The 14,303-nt window shown below is 41.8% G+C and overlaps 1 protein-coding gene across 1 annotated transcript in view; it reads left to right on the top strand.

The window, feature by feature from the left end:
- The window catches only part of LOC116893691 (ADAMTS-like protein 1), a 179,309-nt gene that overhangs the window by 100,612 nt on the left and 64,394 nt on the right, over window positions 1–14,303 (top strand). The window contains exon 5 of the mRNA XM_032895441.1: window positions 9,130–9,256. Within this exon, the coding sequence (XP_032751332.1) occupies window positions 9,130–9,256 (127 nt within the window). The remainder of the gene's footprint in view (window positions 1–9,129; window positions 9,257–14,303) is intronic.

The following is a 14,303-nucleotide window of genomic DNA, read 5'->3' as shown; positions in this document are numbered from 1 at the left end:
TTTATTGTATTATATGAAATTAGTTCTTTGAAATAAGACAAGCAATCTAGACCAAAGGACTAGAGACTGGGAAGAGATATATCTCATCTGCTGAGGTCTTATTGACACAGCAGATGTTTTCTCAAGCACATTCTTAAAAGAGACAAGAAGACCACTGTAAAAATGTCTAGGAAAGAGCATTCCAGCCACAGCCAACATCTGGGGCTGTCCTAAGAGGAGGATACATTTTGTTTGTTTGAAAAACTATGAGGAAAGTGAGTTAGAGAGAGATGGAGTCAGAAGGGGGACTCAGGCGTTGGTGGATGCACGGGAAGACACTTTATAACTGAGTGGCACGCTCCAGGGGGACACAGTACCATGTGTAGGGAGGATTCTCCTGGAAAAATTCTGTCTTCAGAAAAGGGAGTGAATATTTTCACATAAACTTATATTATCTAGTTATATAGTAGAATGTGGGAGAGCTACACTTGACCTCCTATCAGCATCTCCTGCTGTGTAGTGTGTGTGTGTGTGTGTGTGTGTGTGTGTGTGTGTGTGTGTCTGTGTCTGTGTCTGTGTCTGTGTCTGTGTCTGTAACTGTGTGTTTGTGTACTGGATCCTGGCTACCTCAGAGTTGCAGACAAGTATTGCTCTGGGCAACACAGTGTGATTGACAGAACCATGAGCATCCTCTTTCTTCCCATCTCTTGTAATTCTGATCTCCCAGACAGGCTATGTCATAGTCTGGAGGGACTGCCCTGCAGTGATATTTGTTACTCTTCCTGTACTTTAGCTGTGACAATACTATGTCCTAGGAATGTGATCTCAGGAAGTACTTTGTAACCTTTTAGAAGAAACTAAGAATTTTTTTTAATTTGGCCATGAGTTTAGTTAGTTTTCAGGGTTATTGAAGAAATGATGTAAGAAGACATAATTACCTAAGTATGGGGACTGTTTGGCAAATGCTAGTTCATTTTACCCAAGCCTTTCTCTTTGTCTGTGCCTTTTACCTTCAGTCTTCATGATCTTACTTCCCTTCTGCTCTCACTTGTTTCTAGAAAATGGTCACAAACATCCTGCACACCCTTGATGGAGACCATGCCTACAGTCTATCAGATTTCTCCATAGCACCATATCAGCCAGCATAACACTTAGATTCACTTGATGTGGTTTAATTTGGGTATAATCAACAGCTTCATGTGTCACTTCTCCCAAGGATATCTGCACAACAAAGGTCTACATGAGTGGTTTTAATACAAAAGTGTCCTGTATTATTTTTTTCCTATGTGGACCCTGTGTTTTAGAAGTTTCCATCAACTCATAACACTGCATGTTCTAGGTAATACTTTGTTTTCCAATTTTATGACTTAAAGACCAGAGTTTGCAATTAATAAATGCATAGAGCAAAGACCAGCATTTGGCTCATTTGTATAATTGAGGTAGTTAGTGTTTGGGTTACCGTATGGTTTTATTGCAGATAACCATATTTCCATTATGGTTTTGAAAATAGTAAACAGTTCACAGGCCACTGTGGGTACCTTTGTGAATTATGGGGATCCTTGTTTTTTCACACTGGAAACTTTAGTTAGAAGCCCCACAAACACTCAAAAACACTTAGCGCCCATAGGAAACTGTAAGACAGGGAGTGTGTGTGTGTCTGTATGTGTGTGTGTCTGTGTGTGCGTGTGTGTGCATGTGTGTGTGTGTGTGTGTGTGTGTGTGTGTGTGTGTGTGTGTGTGTGTGTGTATGTGTGTGGTGTGTGGTGTGTGTGTGTGTGTGTGTTGTGTGTGATGTGTGTATATGTGTGTGGGGTGTGTGTGTGTGTGTGTGTATTGTTCCTGTTGCTGCTGCTGCTGGGACACAGGTTTAGATTGGGGGCAACACCTCATTCATTTCCCAAATGTACTTCCAAGTCACAAAGTGCACACGAAACCATCCCTTCATCCTTTCACCCCTGTGCCTGGATTTTGCTCGGGTCGTGGTGATCCACATGAGAATTTTCAACCTAGTCGTTATCATTGCCGTATAAATATTTCACGGTATACCTCTGTGCGGTTCACGGCAGTCTACAAGGCGGAATCTTGAGGTTGTTGCTTTCCGGCTATTCGATGGTGGGGAAGTTATCTTCTCAGCATCAGTGTTATAATCTGTGCTCAAAATCATTCAAATATAAAAAAAATAATACTTGTGGAAAAATAAGACTTGTGGAGAATTGAAAAGAGAGGCAGCCAGTTCATTTCACTGACTCTGGAATGGTAAATTGGTTTAGTCTTCTCATATAACAACCATAGACGATTGGATTTGGTGCCTAGAGCATAATGGCTGCAAGCATCCAGGGCCACGAGAAAGCTCAGTGGCAAAGAATGCTGCAGTTGCTCAGCAATGTCTGCTATGGGTCTGGGCGGGGAAGTAGCTGCATGCGTGCCATCTTTTTGCCTGGCCCCAAGTGTCCGGTGTTCACCCTGGGATTAGGGTGGACAGTTCCAGCACTTTGCACCTAGATGACTTGTTTGTGTTTCTTAAAATGCCTTGTATCCAATATTCTCTAACCGTTATGCTTCATTTTCTTGGGAAAATATGCATCTGGCATTTGGGTCCTTTGAGGTTTTCCTGAACCTGTATTTTTTTAATCCATCCATTACACAGACACTAGTTATGCCTACTAGAACGAACACATCCCGTTTTGAAACAATCCAATAGGTTTCTTCTTTTACACAGTTGCTCTCCTTTCTTCTATTCTGAAAAGCTTGAATACAGACACAGCACGTAACCCCACTTACCATGCAGCAAAGCTATGTAAGTTCGTGGTACACAACACGCATAGCCTCCTCATGTCTGGACTTAGTCTTCCCAACCTGGGTTTTTCTTTTGGCTTTATTTACCGGTTTTAACTTTTTTTTTCATTATATTACATCAGAAATATGTGCTATACATCTTATTGCAAAGATCTTAATCTTTGAAGAATCTGATTGGATGTTTTATACCCCCCCTACTTCTAAGCATAATTAGGAAATGAGGTATAATATATGTAAGAGCATGCTGTCTCCCATATAATTCTGTCTGGATTAAATAATTCAGAGGTGCTCTGATCAGATTTGCACTTTTGTGTTCCATATTTGTCTTCCCCAGTGCTGAAAATAGAAGGGTTTAACAGTGTCTTACCTCATGGGTTGGATCACGAAAAGCTTGACATCATTGGACCAGTATTTGATGTTTGCAGTTGAGGTCTTTATGGGGAGCCATTTGAAACAGGGCCAGCATGAACCACCTCAGATCATTTATCTAGGGTATAGCATCTGCTTAGGGATTACATTTATTCGTGTTATAAAAATGACTGCTTTGTTGAATTGGTTTTCTTCCGTGACTTCTGGTCAAGATGTTTTTACGTATTACAGCACCTAGGGAATTCCAGTCTTGTGTCTCACCTAGTCTGTTGCTATCAGCTGTGGAAAGTGAAGGAAGAAAGACCTTTCAGCATGCACTGAAGTCCTGCTGCCTAAAATCTGCAAAAATGTGTTGAAAGTCAGTGAGCCAACTGGGATGGCTGACTTGGTAGCAGTTTTTGTTTAAGGAGCCCCTTCCCTACTGACTTTAGCAAGTATTGAGAAAAGAAGGCGCATCTGCAGTATTGTATTCATATTTTCTCGTCAGAAAGAAAGAAAGGGGTCGTATGTCTGTGTGCATGGATTTTTATATCAGAGTGCACACAAAACATCATGTGTCTAAAATGTTAAAGTCAAGCGTGGTGGTCTATTAACTGTATGTAAACATCCAAAAGACCGTTATTAATACTCGTCAGTCTTGGGATTTTATTGGTGATATTTTGCTTGTCTGCACATCGTTTTTAGCATGTCTTATTCTTCATAGCGTTTGAAATAAGCGTTTGGTAATCTTAGCTATATTGTGCAATCATTCTGATGGGGATGAGGCTAGATCCCTGCTCCATCTGGTATATGGTAGCAGAATATGAAAAAGCTACATATGACCAAAATACTCAGCTCGATTTCCGTCCTTATCCAGAAGATTTCCCGCAGTTGCCAGAACGATGAGTGGACTTTATCTCACTTTAGCATCTTGTCCAGAATGGGGTGGATCTGGGAACTCAGTGACCTGAACATATCCTTCCATGACATATTAATAATGAGTGTAGGTGCACTTGGGAAATAGTCTCTAATAAGTTGCCCTCTACAGTAATTCCTCTGTGTCAGGACAGAGGCTTAAATGTGGCTTCTTGTCCTTTGTGCCATGTCCTTTCTATTTTTAGACACAGGTACAAACACACACACACACACACACACATGCACACCCACATGCACACGTACACATGCACACACACACACACTGCTCGTGGAGTGAGCTTTAAATCCAATCAAAAATGGCTGATTACCCCCATATGAACAATAATGCCAAGCAACCAGAGCTTCCAGGGACTAAGCCACTACCTAAAGACTATACATGGACTGACCCTGGACTCTGACCTCATAGGTAGCAATGAATATCCTAGTAAGAGCACCAGTGGAAGGGGAAGCCCTGGGTCCTGCCAAGACTGAACCCCCAGTGAACTAGATTGTTGGGGGGAGGATGGGGAGGGGAACACCCATAAAGAATGGGAGGGGTTAGGGGGATGTTGGCCCAGAAACCGGGAAAGGGAATAACACTCGAAATGTAAATAAGAAATACTCAAGTTAATAAATAAAAATAAAATAAAATAAATGGCTGATTACTCCAATAACAGCTGTGCCACCATTGTGCCAGTGGGCATATCTTGCCAGAGTGGTTATTATTGTAGCTTGCAGTATTCACTTCTGGGTAATATTACTGGAGACTTTGCTCCCTCCCAGTAGCATACATAGACTCTTCCAGCACTATGAAAGCTGGGCAATGGGAATGATACTCCCAGGTCAGTACAAACTTAATGTGTCCATGACTCCGGCATGTGGTGTCTTCGGCAATAGGATTTTAACCATTATGTTCCATAGGATAGGCAAGAACAATGGCAACTGGCTGAAATGACTGAGATGGGCCCTGTAGGACCCTACTAGCGATTCACTGGGTCTTTTAATTGATAACCTCTGGTGTCTGGGAAATTTATTTTCTGGGTGTTGAGAGGGAACCACAGTTTGATATCCAGGCAGATATGTTCATCAATCAAGCCCCATATCAGTTCTGTAACCATGTGAGTTGGGTGTGTGTAAAAGAAATACCAAAATAATAGTGACCTAAACTAATAGAGACACATTCTCTTGCAAAAAGAAGCTAAGATATAATCAGCCCCAGTGTGGTACAGGAACTAGTTCTGTCCTCTGTGCTGCTCCATCCTTAGCATGGTCTTTTAATTCTCAAGGTTGTCTCCTTTTTAAGGTAGGGGCCATCAGATAGGAAGGCAGGCAGAGGGTAGTACAGGCCCTTTCCTAAGTTAAATCAGATTCATTCGTCTGCCCAGGACACATTATATTGCCATTTATATTTCAACAATTATAATGTAGATATATGGCCAAAGAGAAATGCCTTTTTTAACTTAAAATATTACTACCCCAGTAAAATTAGAGCCTGTGTTATAGAGAAAATCCTGAGGCATACTAGGTGTGACCCTTAGTCTGCTATCCATAAAGAAAAGGGTGAAAAAGCATAGAGATATAGGGAAGTTAACTCCAGATTCTGGAAAAGTCTTTCTTTGCACAAAGGATTCTTAATTTAGAGTTTGAAGGATCAGTAGGAATCCACCAAGTAAAGGGGTTGATTGAGAGAGTTCCATAAAATATAAAATGCTCAAAGTAACATCAAGTGCTGGCATCATACTTACCATTTCAGACCATTTCTGCATTCCTGGTTACTTTCTTTTCTGTTAATAATAGATCTGAAAGTAAGAGTTTAAATTCTAATTAATCTAATAGTTATTCATAATCAACAGATTAAAATATGTCAGGAGTGATCATCCTGATTGAATTGCAAACAATTTTCTACTGGGAACAAAATAAGAATGTTTTATCTGATGATAAAATATTCCACATTTTAGAAATAATTGAGTTAGAATATTTTGGCATTTTAAAAGGGAATTGATACAAAGAAAAAGAAAAGTTAAAAAATAAAAGGCAATTGTGTCAGAGAGGTCTGTGTTTAAGCGCTGACATTAAGCTGCATTCAGAATTGGCTCGGTTCATATCCTAGGGTCTCCAAACCCACCCTGAGAGCACTGAGTTAGGCTCTGGCCAAGTTACTCAGAAGGAATGTCACCTCGTATTTAGCAATCCCTAATATGACTGTCCCTTTGGATCTAAGAAAGCTAAATTCTTCTTTTCTAAACATGGTTTTGGAGTCATAAGAAGTCTTTAGGATTATGGAAGGATTTTTATGATTATCTCCTCTGGTGCATTAGAGACATGAAAACCCATTAAAATTTTTCCAGAGAAACTTAAACCTTTTAAGAAACCTGAAAGTTCTACAGTTTAAGAAGGGAATCCAGTTTGATGCTCAAGATGTGGGCACAGATTCTCATGCCCACTGCCCATCTTGTCTGTCCTTCTATATAAGTGAAAATCCTATGAACATAAACCTGTCTTTCTTCACCTGAGCAACAGAGCCCTGAGCCTGTGACCCTGGAGTGGGGTGACTTAGGTCGCCATGCATTCCTGTGAGCCAGTTTCACTAAAGAATCTAGTTTTGTGACCATTTTCACCTCTTCGTTCTAATTAGTGTCTAATGTAGCACTTCTAAAGAATATGGTATACATATAGCCATGTGTACCCCCTTTCAGCCTTGTGTACTCCTGCAGCCACATGTACCCCTGCAGCCACATGTACCCCTGCAGCCACATGTACCCCTGCAGCCACATGTACCCCTGCAGCCACGTGTACCCTGTAGACACGTGTACCCCTGCAGCCACGTGTACCCCTGCAGCCAATGTACCCCTGCAGCCAATGTACCCTGTAGACACGTGTACCCCTGCAGCCACGTGTACCCCTGCAGTCATGTGTACCCCTGCAGCCATGTGTACCCCTGCAGCCACGTGTACCCCTGCAGTGCTAACTCTACTACTCTATCCCTTTTTAAGCTAAGAAGATTCCTCCTCAGGCAGATCCTCTCTGGCTTCTCTCATCAAAGTCACTATGTTGTCGGCTCTCAGAGTACTGCGTGTCTGTATTTGTGGGTTTTCTCACAATTGTCTTCTTACTTTTATGGCTCATAATGATTTATACATCATCTTCCTCCCAGCTAGACCATAAGTCTCCTGCAGGTGGGCCCATACACGTTTAACTTTAACACTGAACTGTGCCCCTAATTTAGCACCTGGCCCTTAGTAGGCCCTCGAGAAAACGTTATTTGAATGGTTATTTTTTTATTGAGTATTTCTTATTTACATTTCAAATGTTATTCCCTTTCCCAGTTTCCTGTCCATAAGCCCCCTAACTCCACCCCCTCCCCTTCTATAAGGCTCTTCCCCTCACTATTCATCCCCTCTTACCACCACCCCCCGACAATCACCTATACTGGGGATCCAACCTAGGCAGGACCAAGGGCTTCTCCTTCCACTGGTGCCCAGCAGGCCATCCTTTGCTACATATGCAGCTGGAGCCATGGGTCAGTCCATGCATAGTCTTTGGGTAGTGGTTTATCTCTGGAAGCTCTGATTGGTTGACATTTTTGCTCTTATGGACTTGCAAGCCCCTTCAGCTCTTTCAATCCTTCCTCTAATTCCTCCAATGGGGGTTCCATTCTCAGTTCAGTGTTATGCTGCCAGCATTCACCTCTGTAATCGACATGTTCTGGCTGTGTCTCTCAGGAGAGAATCTATATCCGGTTCCTGTCACATGCACTTCTTAGCTTCATCCATCTTATCTAGTTTTGGTAGCTGTATATGTATGGGCCACATGTGGGGCAGGCTCTGAATGGCCATTCCTTCAGTCTCTGCTCTAAACTTTGCCTCCCTAGCCCCTCCTATGAATATTTTTGTTCCCCTCCATTTCACCATGTTCTTAAAGTCCAGGAGTGAATAAACACTTGGTATTCATGTTGAAGCCCATCTACAAATTTTGTCAAGAACTCTTCTACAGCTCCACAGACACCCATCAAAGGGTTTGTAATGTCTGGTGATGAACCTCTTGAAATGTCACTCTATTTCTTACTTTATTTCTTCAAAATCAATAAATGAAATCATTTGGGAACATGGCAAGGCTTTGGTATTGGGTGAATATAAAATTCCAAGGTATGCAACCGAGTGCAATATGGATCTGGCTTTTTTTCTAACTTAAACAGAAGAGAGAAAACATGATACAAAGAAGCTTGCCTGTCTACTTGGTAAAGGTTTATGGTTCCAGTAACCTTGATTTTGACCAACCATGAATGTTTTGATGAGTTTACTTAGAAAATGGCTGCCTGTCATCCAAGTAGACTTGGGTATAACACACAGTTTCAACTATAAAATAGAGATATCTTGAGTGACAATTTTGAAAGGTAATGATATGTTAGTTTTGCTTTATACAGGAAAAAGCCAGATAGAGCCATTCCTTCACTACAGACATATGCATGCTTGGACATGTGCACGTGCGCGTGCCTGCACACACACACACACACACACACACACACACAACTGTGTTAGTGTTACTGGGGAAAAAAAGCTAATGTCACAGCATTAAAGAAATGTTAACCTGCAGTTGAAGTACTCTTCTGATTTCTTAAAATATATTAATGAATCTAATGTACAAAATTCTTATGCAGTTTGTGTTCTAGGTAGCATTCAGAGCTTGGAGATTATTGATAATGTCTTTCCAGATGTGGGTCTTCACAGCTACGTATTTTATAATTTTAGTGAGACATCAATATTAACACTGAGAAGTACATTTGCATTAAGGTTCTAGAACATCAGAAGTTTAGAATCTATTTTTACTTTCTCGCCATTCTTCCGGTCCCCATTCTCTGTCTTCTATAATCTTCTGCCTTATATACTTGAACTCTAAAGATATTTTTACCCCTAATACATATTTCCCCCTTAGCCTGTTTCAAATTCTGTTACCTCTGTCCCTTGGAAATGAGGTACAGCTTGTGTCTCTCAGAGACAAGGGGTGTGCTCATCCTTCATAGCCATTGGCCTTACCAGAGATCCCTGCACTGGGAGGCGCCTCACCGAATTATCCATTTCTCTTTCCTGCTAGATCGTTGGCTGTGATCACCAGCTGGGAAGCACCGTCAAGAAGGATAACTGTGGAGTCTGCAGTGGAGATGGCTCGACCTGCCGGCTGGTTCGAGGGCAGTATAAATCTCAGCTCTCTGCAAGTAAATGTAAGACACTACAGAGATGGGCAGTCCTGTACTTGTTGACTTGTTCCTTAACCCTTACCTAGCAGTGGTTCCCCTATGCACCTGTTGGATAAAACATCTACCAAAGCAGAGAAGAATCTGAAAATTGAGGTGAATCCATTCCTGCTTTATGGACTCATGTGGGACAAATTGGGCCACCAGTTGCAACCTGAAGGAGAAGCTTTTTTTCTTCTGGGGCACAGTAGGGACAAATTAGATATGTGTCTAAAGATGCATGAGCTTTTCTGCTCAATGGAGGTGCATGCAGACTGCATCTTAACTCCTGCAGTCTGAGATGACTGGTAAAATTATCACAGGGAGATTAAGAAAAATCAGTACAAATTCACCCCTACTACTGCAGAATCACAGGGCCCTCATGTACAAGGTGGCTTGCCTGCTGTCAGTGCTGACAATAGGTTCTTTCAGAATTAATGGGCCAAAGTTTTGTGAAGCCATTTAATGATGTTTGTGTCCTGATCTTCCTTAGATCAATAAACAACAAATACTTCCTGTATATGAATGTGCTTTGAACTCCACACTAGCACCTCACATAGTCTGTATAGAAACCTAGTTAGCAAGGTAGTTTTAGTTGTCATGGTATAGAGGACATGAATGAGACATTCCCAGATAGTATGATACTATGGTGTCACACAAAGAGCTAATATTTTCGTCCAGAGTCTGATCCCAGTACCTAAACACTTACCCATTCCTCTTCTGTCCTGTCATGCTACTTACTAATTCTGGAGTTGAATAAAACAGATGGGTAGATCTGCTCAGAAGACCAAGGATACCTTCCAGGTTGAGTCTTGTGAGAATAGAAGTCATAAACGCCATGGCATCTGAAAGCATGGAGTTGCATGTGATTAATTATCATAGTTTCCTCTGTGAAGACCACTGCACAGAAAGAAGCATGGTCCTTCTACTTAAGGGCATGGAGTTTTAGAGCTATGTTGACCCTGGCCTAATGTTTTCATTATCTACTACCCTTCAGAATGTCATTTTCCAATATCAATTTTCATATGTCTCCCCAAGCCTGGGAAGTGAGAGTAAAATTTTGAGTGTGTTGTTCTCTGTTGACTAGTTAGAGGGGAACAAGTGGTGTGCAGCCGATGTACGTCTGTAAATGGGCCTGTGGGTCAGGAGGAGAACAGGTGAAGCTGTTCTGGAAAGCACTCGGGAACTCTTCTGTGAAGCCCTGAAAAGGCACCTTGACAGGGGGGAAGGGCCAACTGGGAAAAGAGGCAGGGAGAATGGCCAGGGACAGTTGAGCATGTGAAGCATTAGAGATGTCCACTGAGGACACTCACCACGTTTTGACTACCCTGGAGGCATGGGAAAATGAGACTCTTCTAGAAGTAAAACTTCTAAAATATCTGGCAGCTAAAATAAAGGGTGGTATGACTCCGACATTGATATAGCACATGCAGGAAAGCATTTTCTTTGGTCCTATATGTTGCTCACATGTGCTCAGAGCTTCTTTTATATGTCGAAGAACTAAGGAAGTCAGAAGATGGAAACCAGAACTGGATAGAGGCAGAACTCTTTTTTAAGTCTCTGAAATTCGGGTTGGCTACATTTTTTTATTTTAAAAATGCATTTAAAAGGTCACTCTTAATGGAATTCTCTGAGGAATGCTGAAGAATTAAAATCTTTCTAATTATCGCTTACATAATTGAATTGGTGCCCACAATCTGGGAATGCAGGACTTGCCAGTAAGCACAAAAATTAGGCATGTGTGCTACAACTACGCTCTGGTTACTATGAAAGCCTGTTGTAGTAGGGAGTCTTCCCTTCCCCTCATGCCTCCTCCACCTTCCTGATAGCACAGTACAGCCAGAACAGTATTCTTGTAGGTATTCCTCTTGCCCTCCTACTGGGGGCAGTTGGTCACACACAGACACACACACACACACACACACACACACACACACACACACACACATGCATGCACACATGCACACGAGCACACACACACTGCCGCCATTCCCAGGCCATGAGTCACTGTGGAAAAGGGAGAAAAGCTCTAAAAGAACAAACTGAGGTAAGTTGGGAGCCTTATGTCATCCCCAGTTCTGCAAATATATACTTCAGCGAAAGGGACTCCATTCAAGACTGACAGTGGGTAAATTATATTAATACACAACCTGATGATTATACGTAACGACAAAATGCAATTGATTCGTTTACCTTAGCCCTGACGATGTCTCATGACAAAATGATTTATATCAATAAAGCGCGGCATGTGCATGCCCCTCACCACAATCCATAGCAGATGCTGAACGAGTCCACCCCAGAAGAGTCTCCCTCCCTGTACTTACAGACTTCAAGGCAGCTCACAAGCAAGGGTGATTAGCTGCTCAACTGGCAGTGTGCTGGCCAGGTGAGCAGGCTCCGCCCCTGAGGCGCAGGAGGAGTGCTGCCAGGTCTCTCCCAATGTCTTGCCAAAAGAAGCCGTAAGCCAGCCACATGCTCCCTTCCAACTCCTAGCACTCGGGCTCCCCACACTGAACTCATTTTCTTTCTAAATTTATATCCAAGTTTTTTTTTTCTTATGTTATCAAAACTCAAGGGAACAAAGGCAAAACAGAAGAGTGGAGAAAGACTATTGCAGAAAGTGCCAGAACAAAACAAGAAAAATAGGAGTAACTTATCAAATGGCTGCTGCTGAGTGAGAGGGAGCCACCATTTTATCAAGAGACGCCATAATTGCCCCTTCCTTTTGCACTGGAAAAAACTCCAGTGATAACGGTCAAGCCTCCTTCTCCTACTCAATTCTTGGCTTCCTTAGAACAATGTGAAAAAAGAATTCGCTAACTACCTCGCTTTTGTTTCTTGAAATGGAAAGACTCATTTTGAAACGTAAAGGCATACAAGTCTTTTTGACAAGTGTGGTAATATGTATCTTCTTAGACCCTTAGACCCGATCCAGCCAGTCTGCAATGAATTTGCATCTGGTCTGCAGAACTTTCTAATGTAGCTGTAGGCTTTGAAACCACAAGGACATTCATAAGGGCTTTTGCCACACTCCTTGAGTGGCAAGGGTCAGATAAGCTAATTTGATATCAAGATAAAATGAAGCTCCTAATTCAAAGGACTCTCAGACTATGACTCATGCTGATTTATAATGCCTGTGGATTGAGATATTCCTGGGCCTTCATTCTGGGTCAAAAAAATTGAGGTGAAGTGTGTTTATAATAAAACATAGGACCTTCTGAGTATAAAGAAGAAAAGTGGTAATAAAAGTTGTGCCTCATACATGGCTGCTTCATGCTATACTCACGATCCTCTCAAAGATGCCTAGCTATTCATTCAACAGCAGGCATTTATAAGACACTGCAAAACTGTTCTCAGTGCTGGAAACACAGCAAAGGGCAAAACAGACAGAAACTCATTTCTCCGAGGGACTTACATACTCGTGTGATGAGCCCTCAGACAGATAAACAGACAAAATGCATAGGTCCCACTGGGTCTTTTGGTGCCATTGGAGAGATGGGAAACGTTAATCAAGGAAGGAGAAGAACACGGGATGTGGGTGAGCTGCCAGCCAGGGCTGGAGATGAATTGCAATTTTTAAAAGGTTGGTAAGAAAAGGGCTTACTGGTAAGAAACTTGATGCTTGATAGATGCGAAAGGGGGTCATGATGCAAAAGTCGGATATCTGGCATCATGACAGGGAAGAGTTTCAAGGCTGAAAGAAAGACAAATACAGTGGTTTTAAAGTATGTACACTTGTGACAAATTCTGTGGGGGACAATGAAAACGTTTCCAAAAGCCCAGAGAAAGCTTGAAGGCAGGAAGGCAGTGAGGTGAAGAATCTCATGGGCATGTGGAGTGTTAAAGGAGTTTGGATCTTAGTCTAAATGAATTAAGGAACCACGGGGAACTTTGAGCAGAAGAGCTTGATTTGGATTAAAGGATCGCTCTACATCTGGGAGCAGAGCACGGAGTTGGGATGACTGTGGAAGTAGGAGATACAGTCTGGAGGCTACTGCAGGGAGCTTGGCCAGGGGAGATCAAGCCTTAGGCAGTAGCTGTGGATAGCCCAGGAAAGGTCTAGTTCTAGATGGACTCTCTTTCTAAGGCTCTACGACGCCATCGATTGAGAAATGTTCCAGATTTCATGTGCCACAGGAAGAACGAAGCTGTCATTTAAACTCGCATTAGGACACGATACCTTTCTGATCACTCAGGGTTTCTACTTCGTACTTCATTCGCCTTAGAAAGCTCGGTTTCACATCTAGACATGTTTAATCATAATAATACTTTTAGAAACATGAAAAAGATAAAATACAACGCGAGTAAATTGCTAAGTAAAACTAAAACAAAATTTTTCTCAGAATGATGCTCTTTTTCACATTTCCTTTGAAACTTTTAAAAATTTTTGAGATTTTCATGCATGAGTATTATATTTATACTTCCATTCCACCAACTCTCCCTTCGAATTTCTCCCACACCAAATTTATGACCTCCTCTTCTTCTTTAATTATTACTGTTTCACACACACACACACACACACACACACACACACACACACACACACACACACACACACACCATGCTGAATCCACCTGCCTCTACACCACCACGATGCCTCATCAGCCTTTATTGTGCTACTTCTGCAGTAAATCTCAAAACAAGGTAACGTGATCCTTAGAGCTTGTAATTATTCTTCATTTAAAAGTAATTTTGACTCTCCTATCTGGTTCTTTGCCTGTCCAGGTGAATTTAGTCTTCTTGTTCATATCTATAAAAGTTGTCCCCAGGACTTTGAGTAGAAGTAGGTGAGTTCTTTGGATTGATTTGGTTAGAGCAGAGTTCTTGGCAACTTTAGTGTATTAAGTCATTTGACCTGTCAGAACCTTGTGTTTCTTTGCTAATCAGGTCTTTTTTAATGTCTTCATCAGTCTTTACTAATTCCCAGTACACATATCCTCGACTTTGGGATTTAAGCCTTTTGTAGTTTTTCATCAATTACAAATGGTACTAGGGTTTTCTTGTTGTTGTTGTTGTTGGGTTTTTTTTTGTTTTT

Source organism: Rattus rattus, chromosome 1 (genome assembly GCF_011064425.1).
Source record: "Rattus rattus isolate New Zealand chromosome 1, Rrattus_CSIRO_v1, whole genome shotgun sequence".
Lineage (NCBI taxonomy): Eukaryota > Metazoa > Chordata > Mammalia > Rodentia > Muridae > Rattus > Rattus rattus.
Note: the sequence above shows the minus strand (reverse complement) of the source record. Positions and strands in the feature narration are given on the sequence as shown.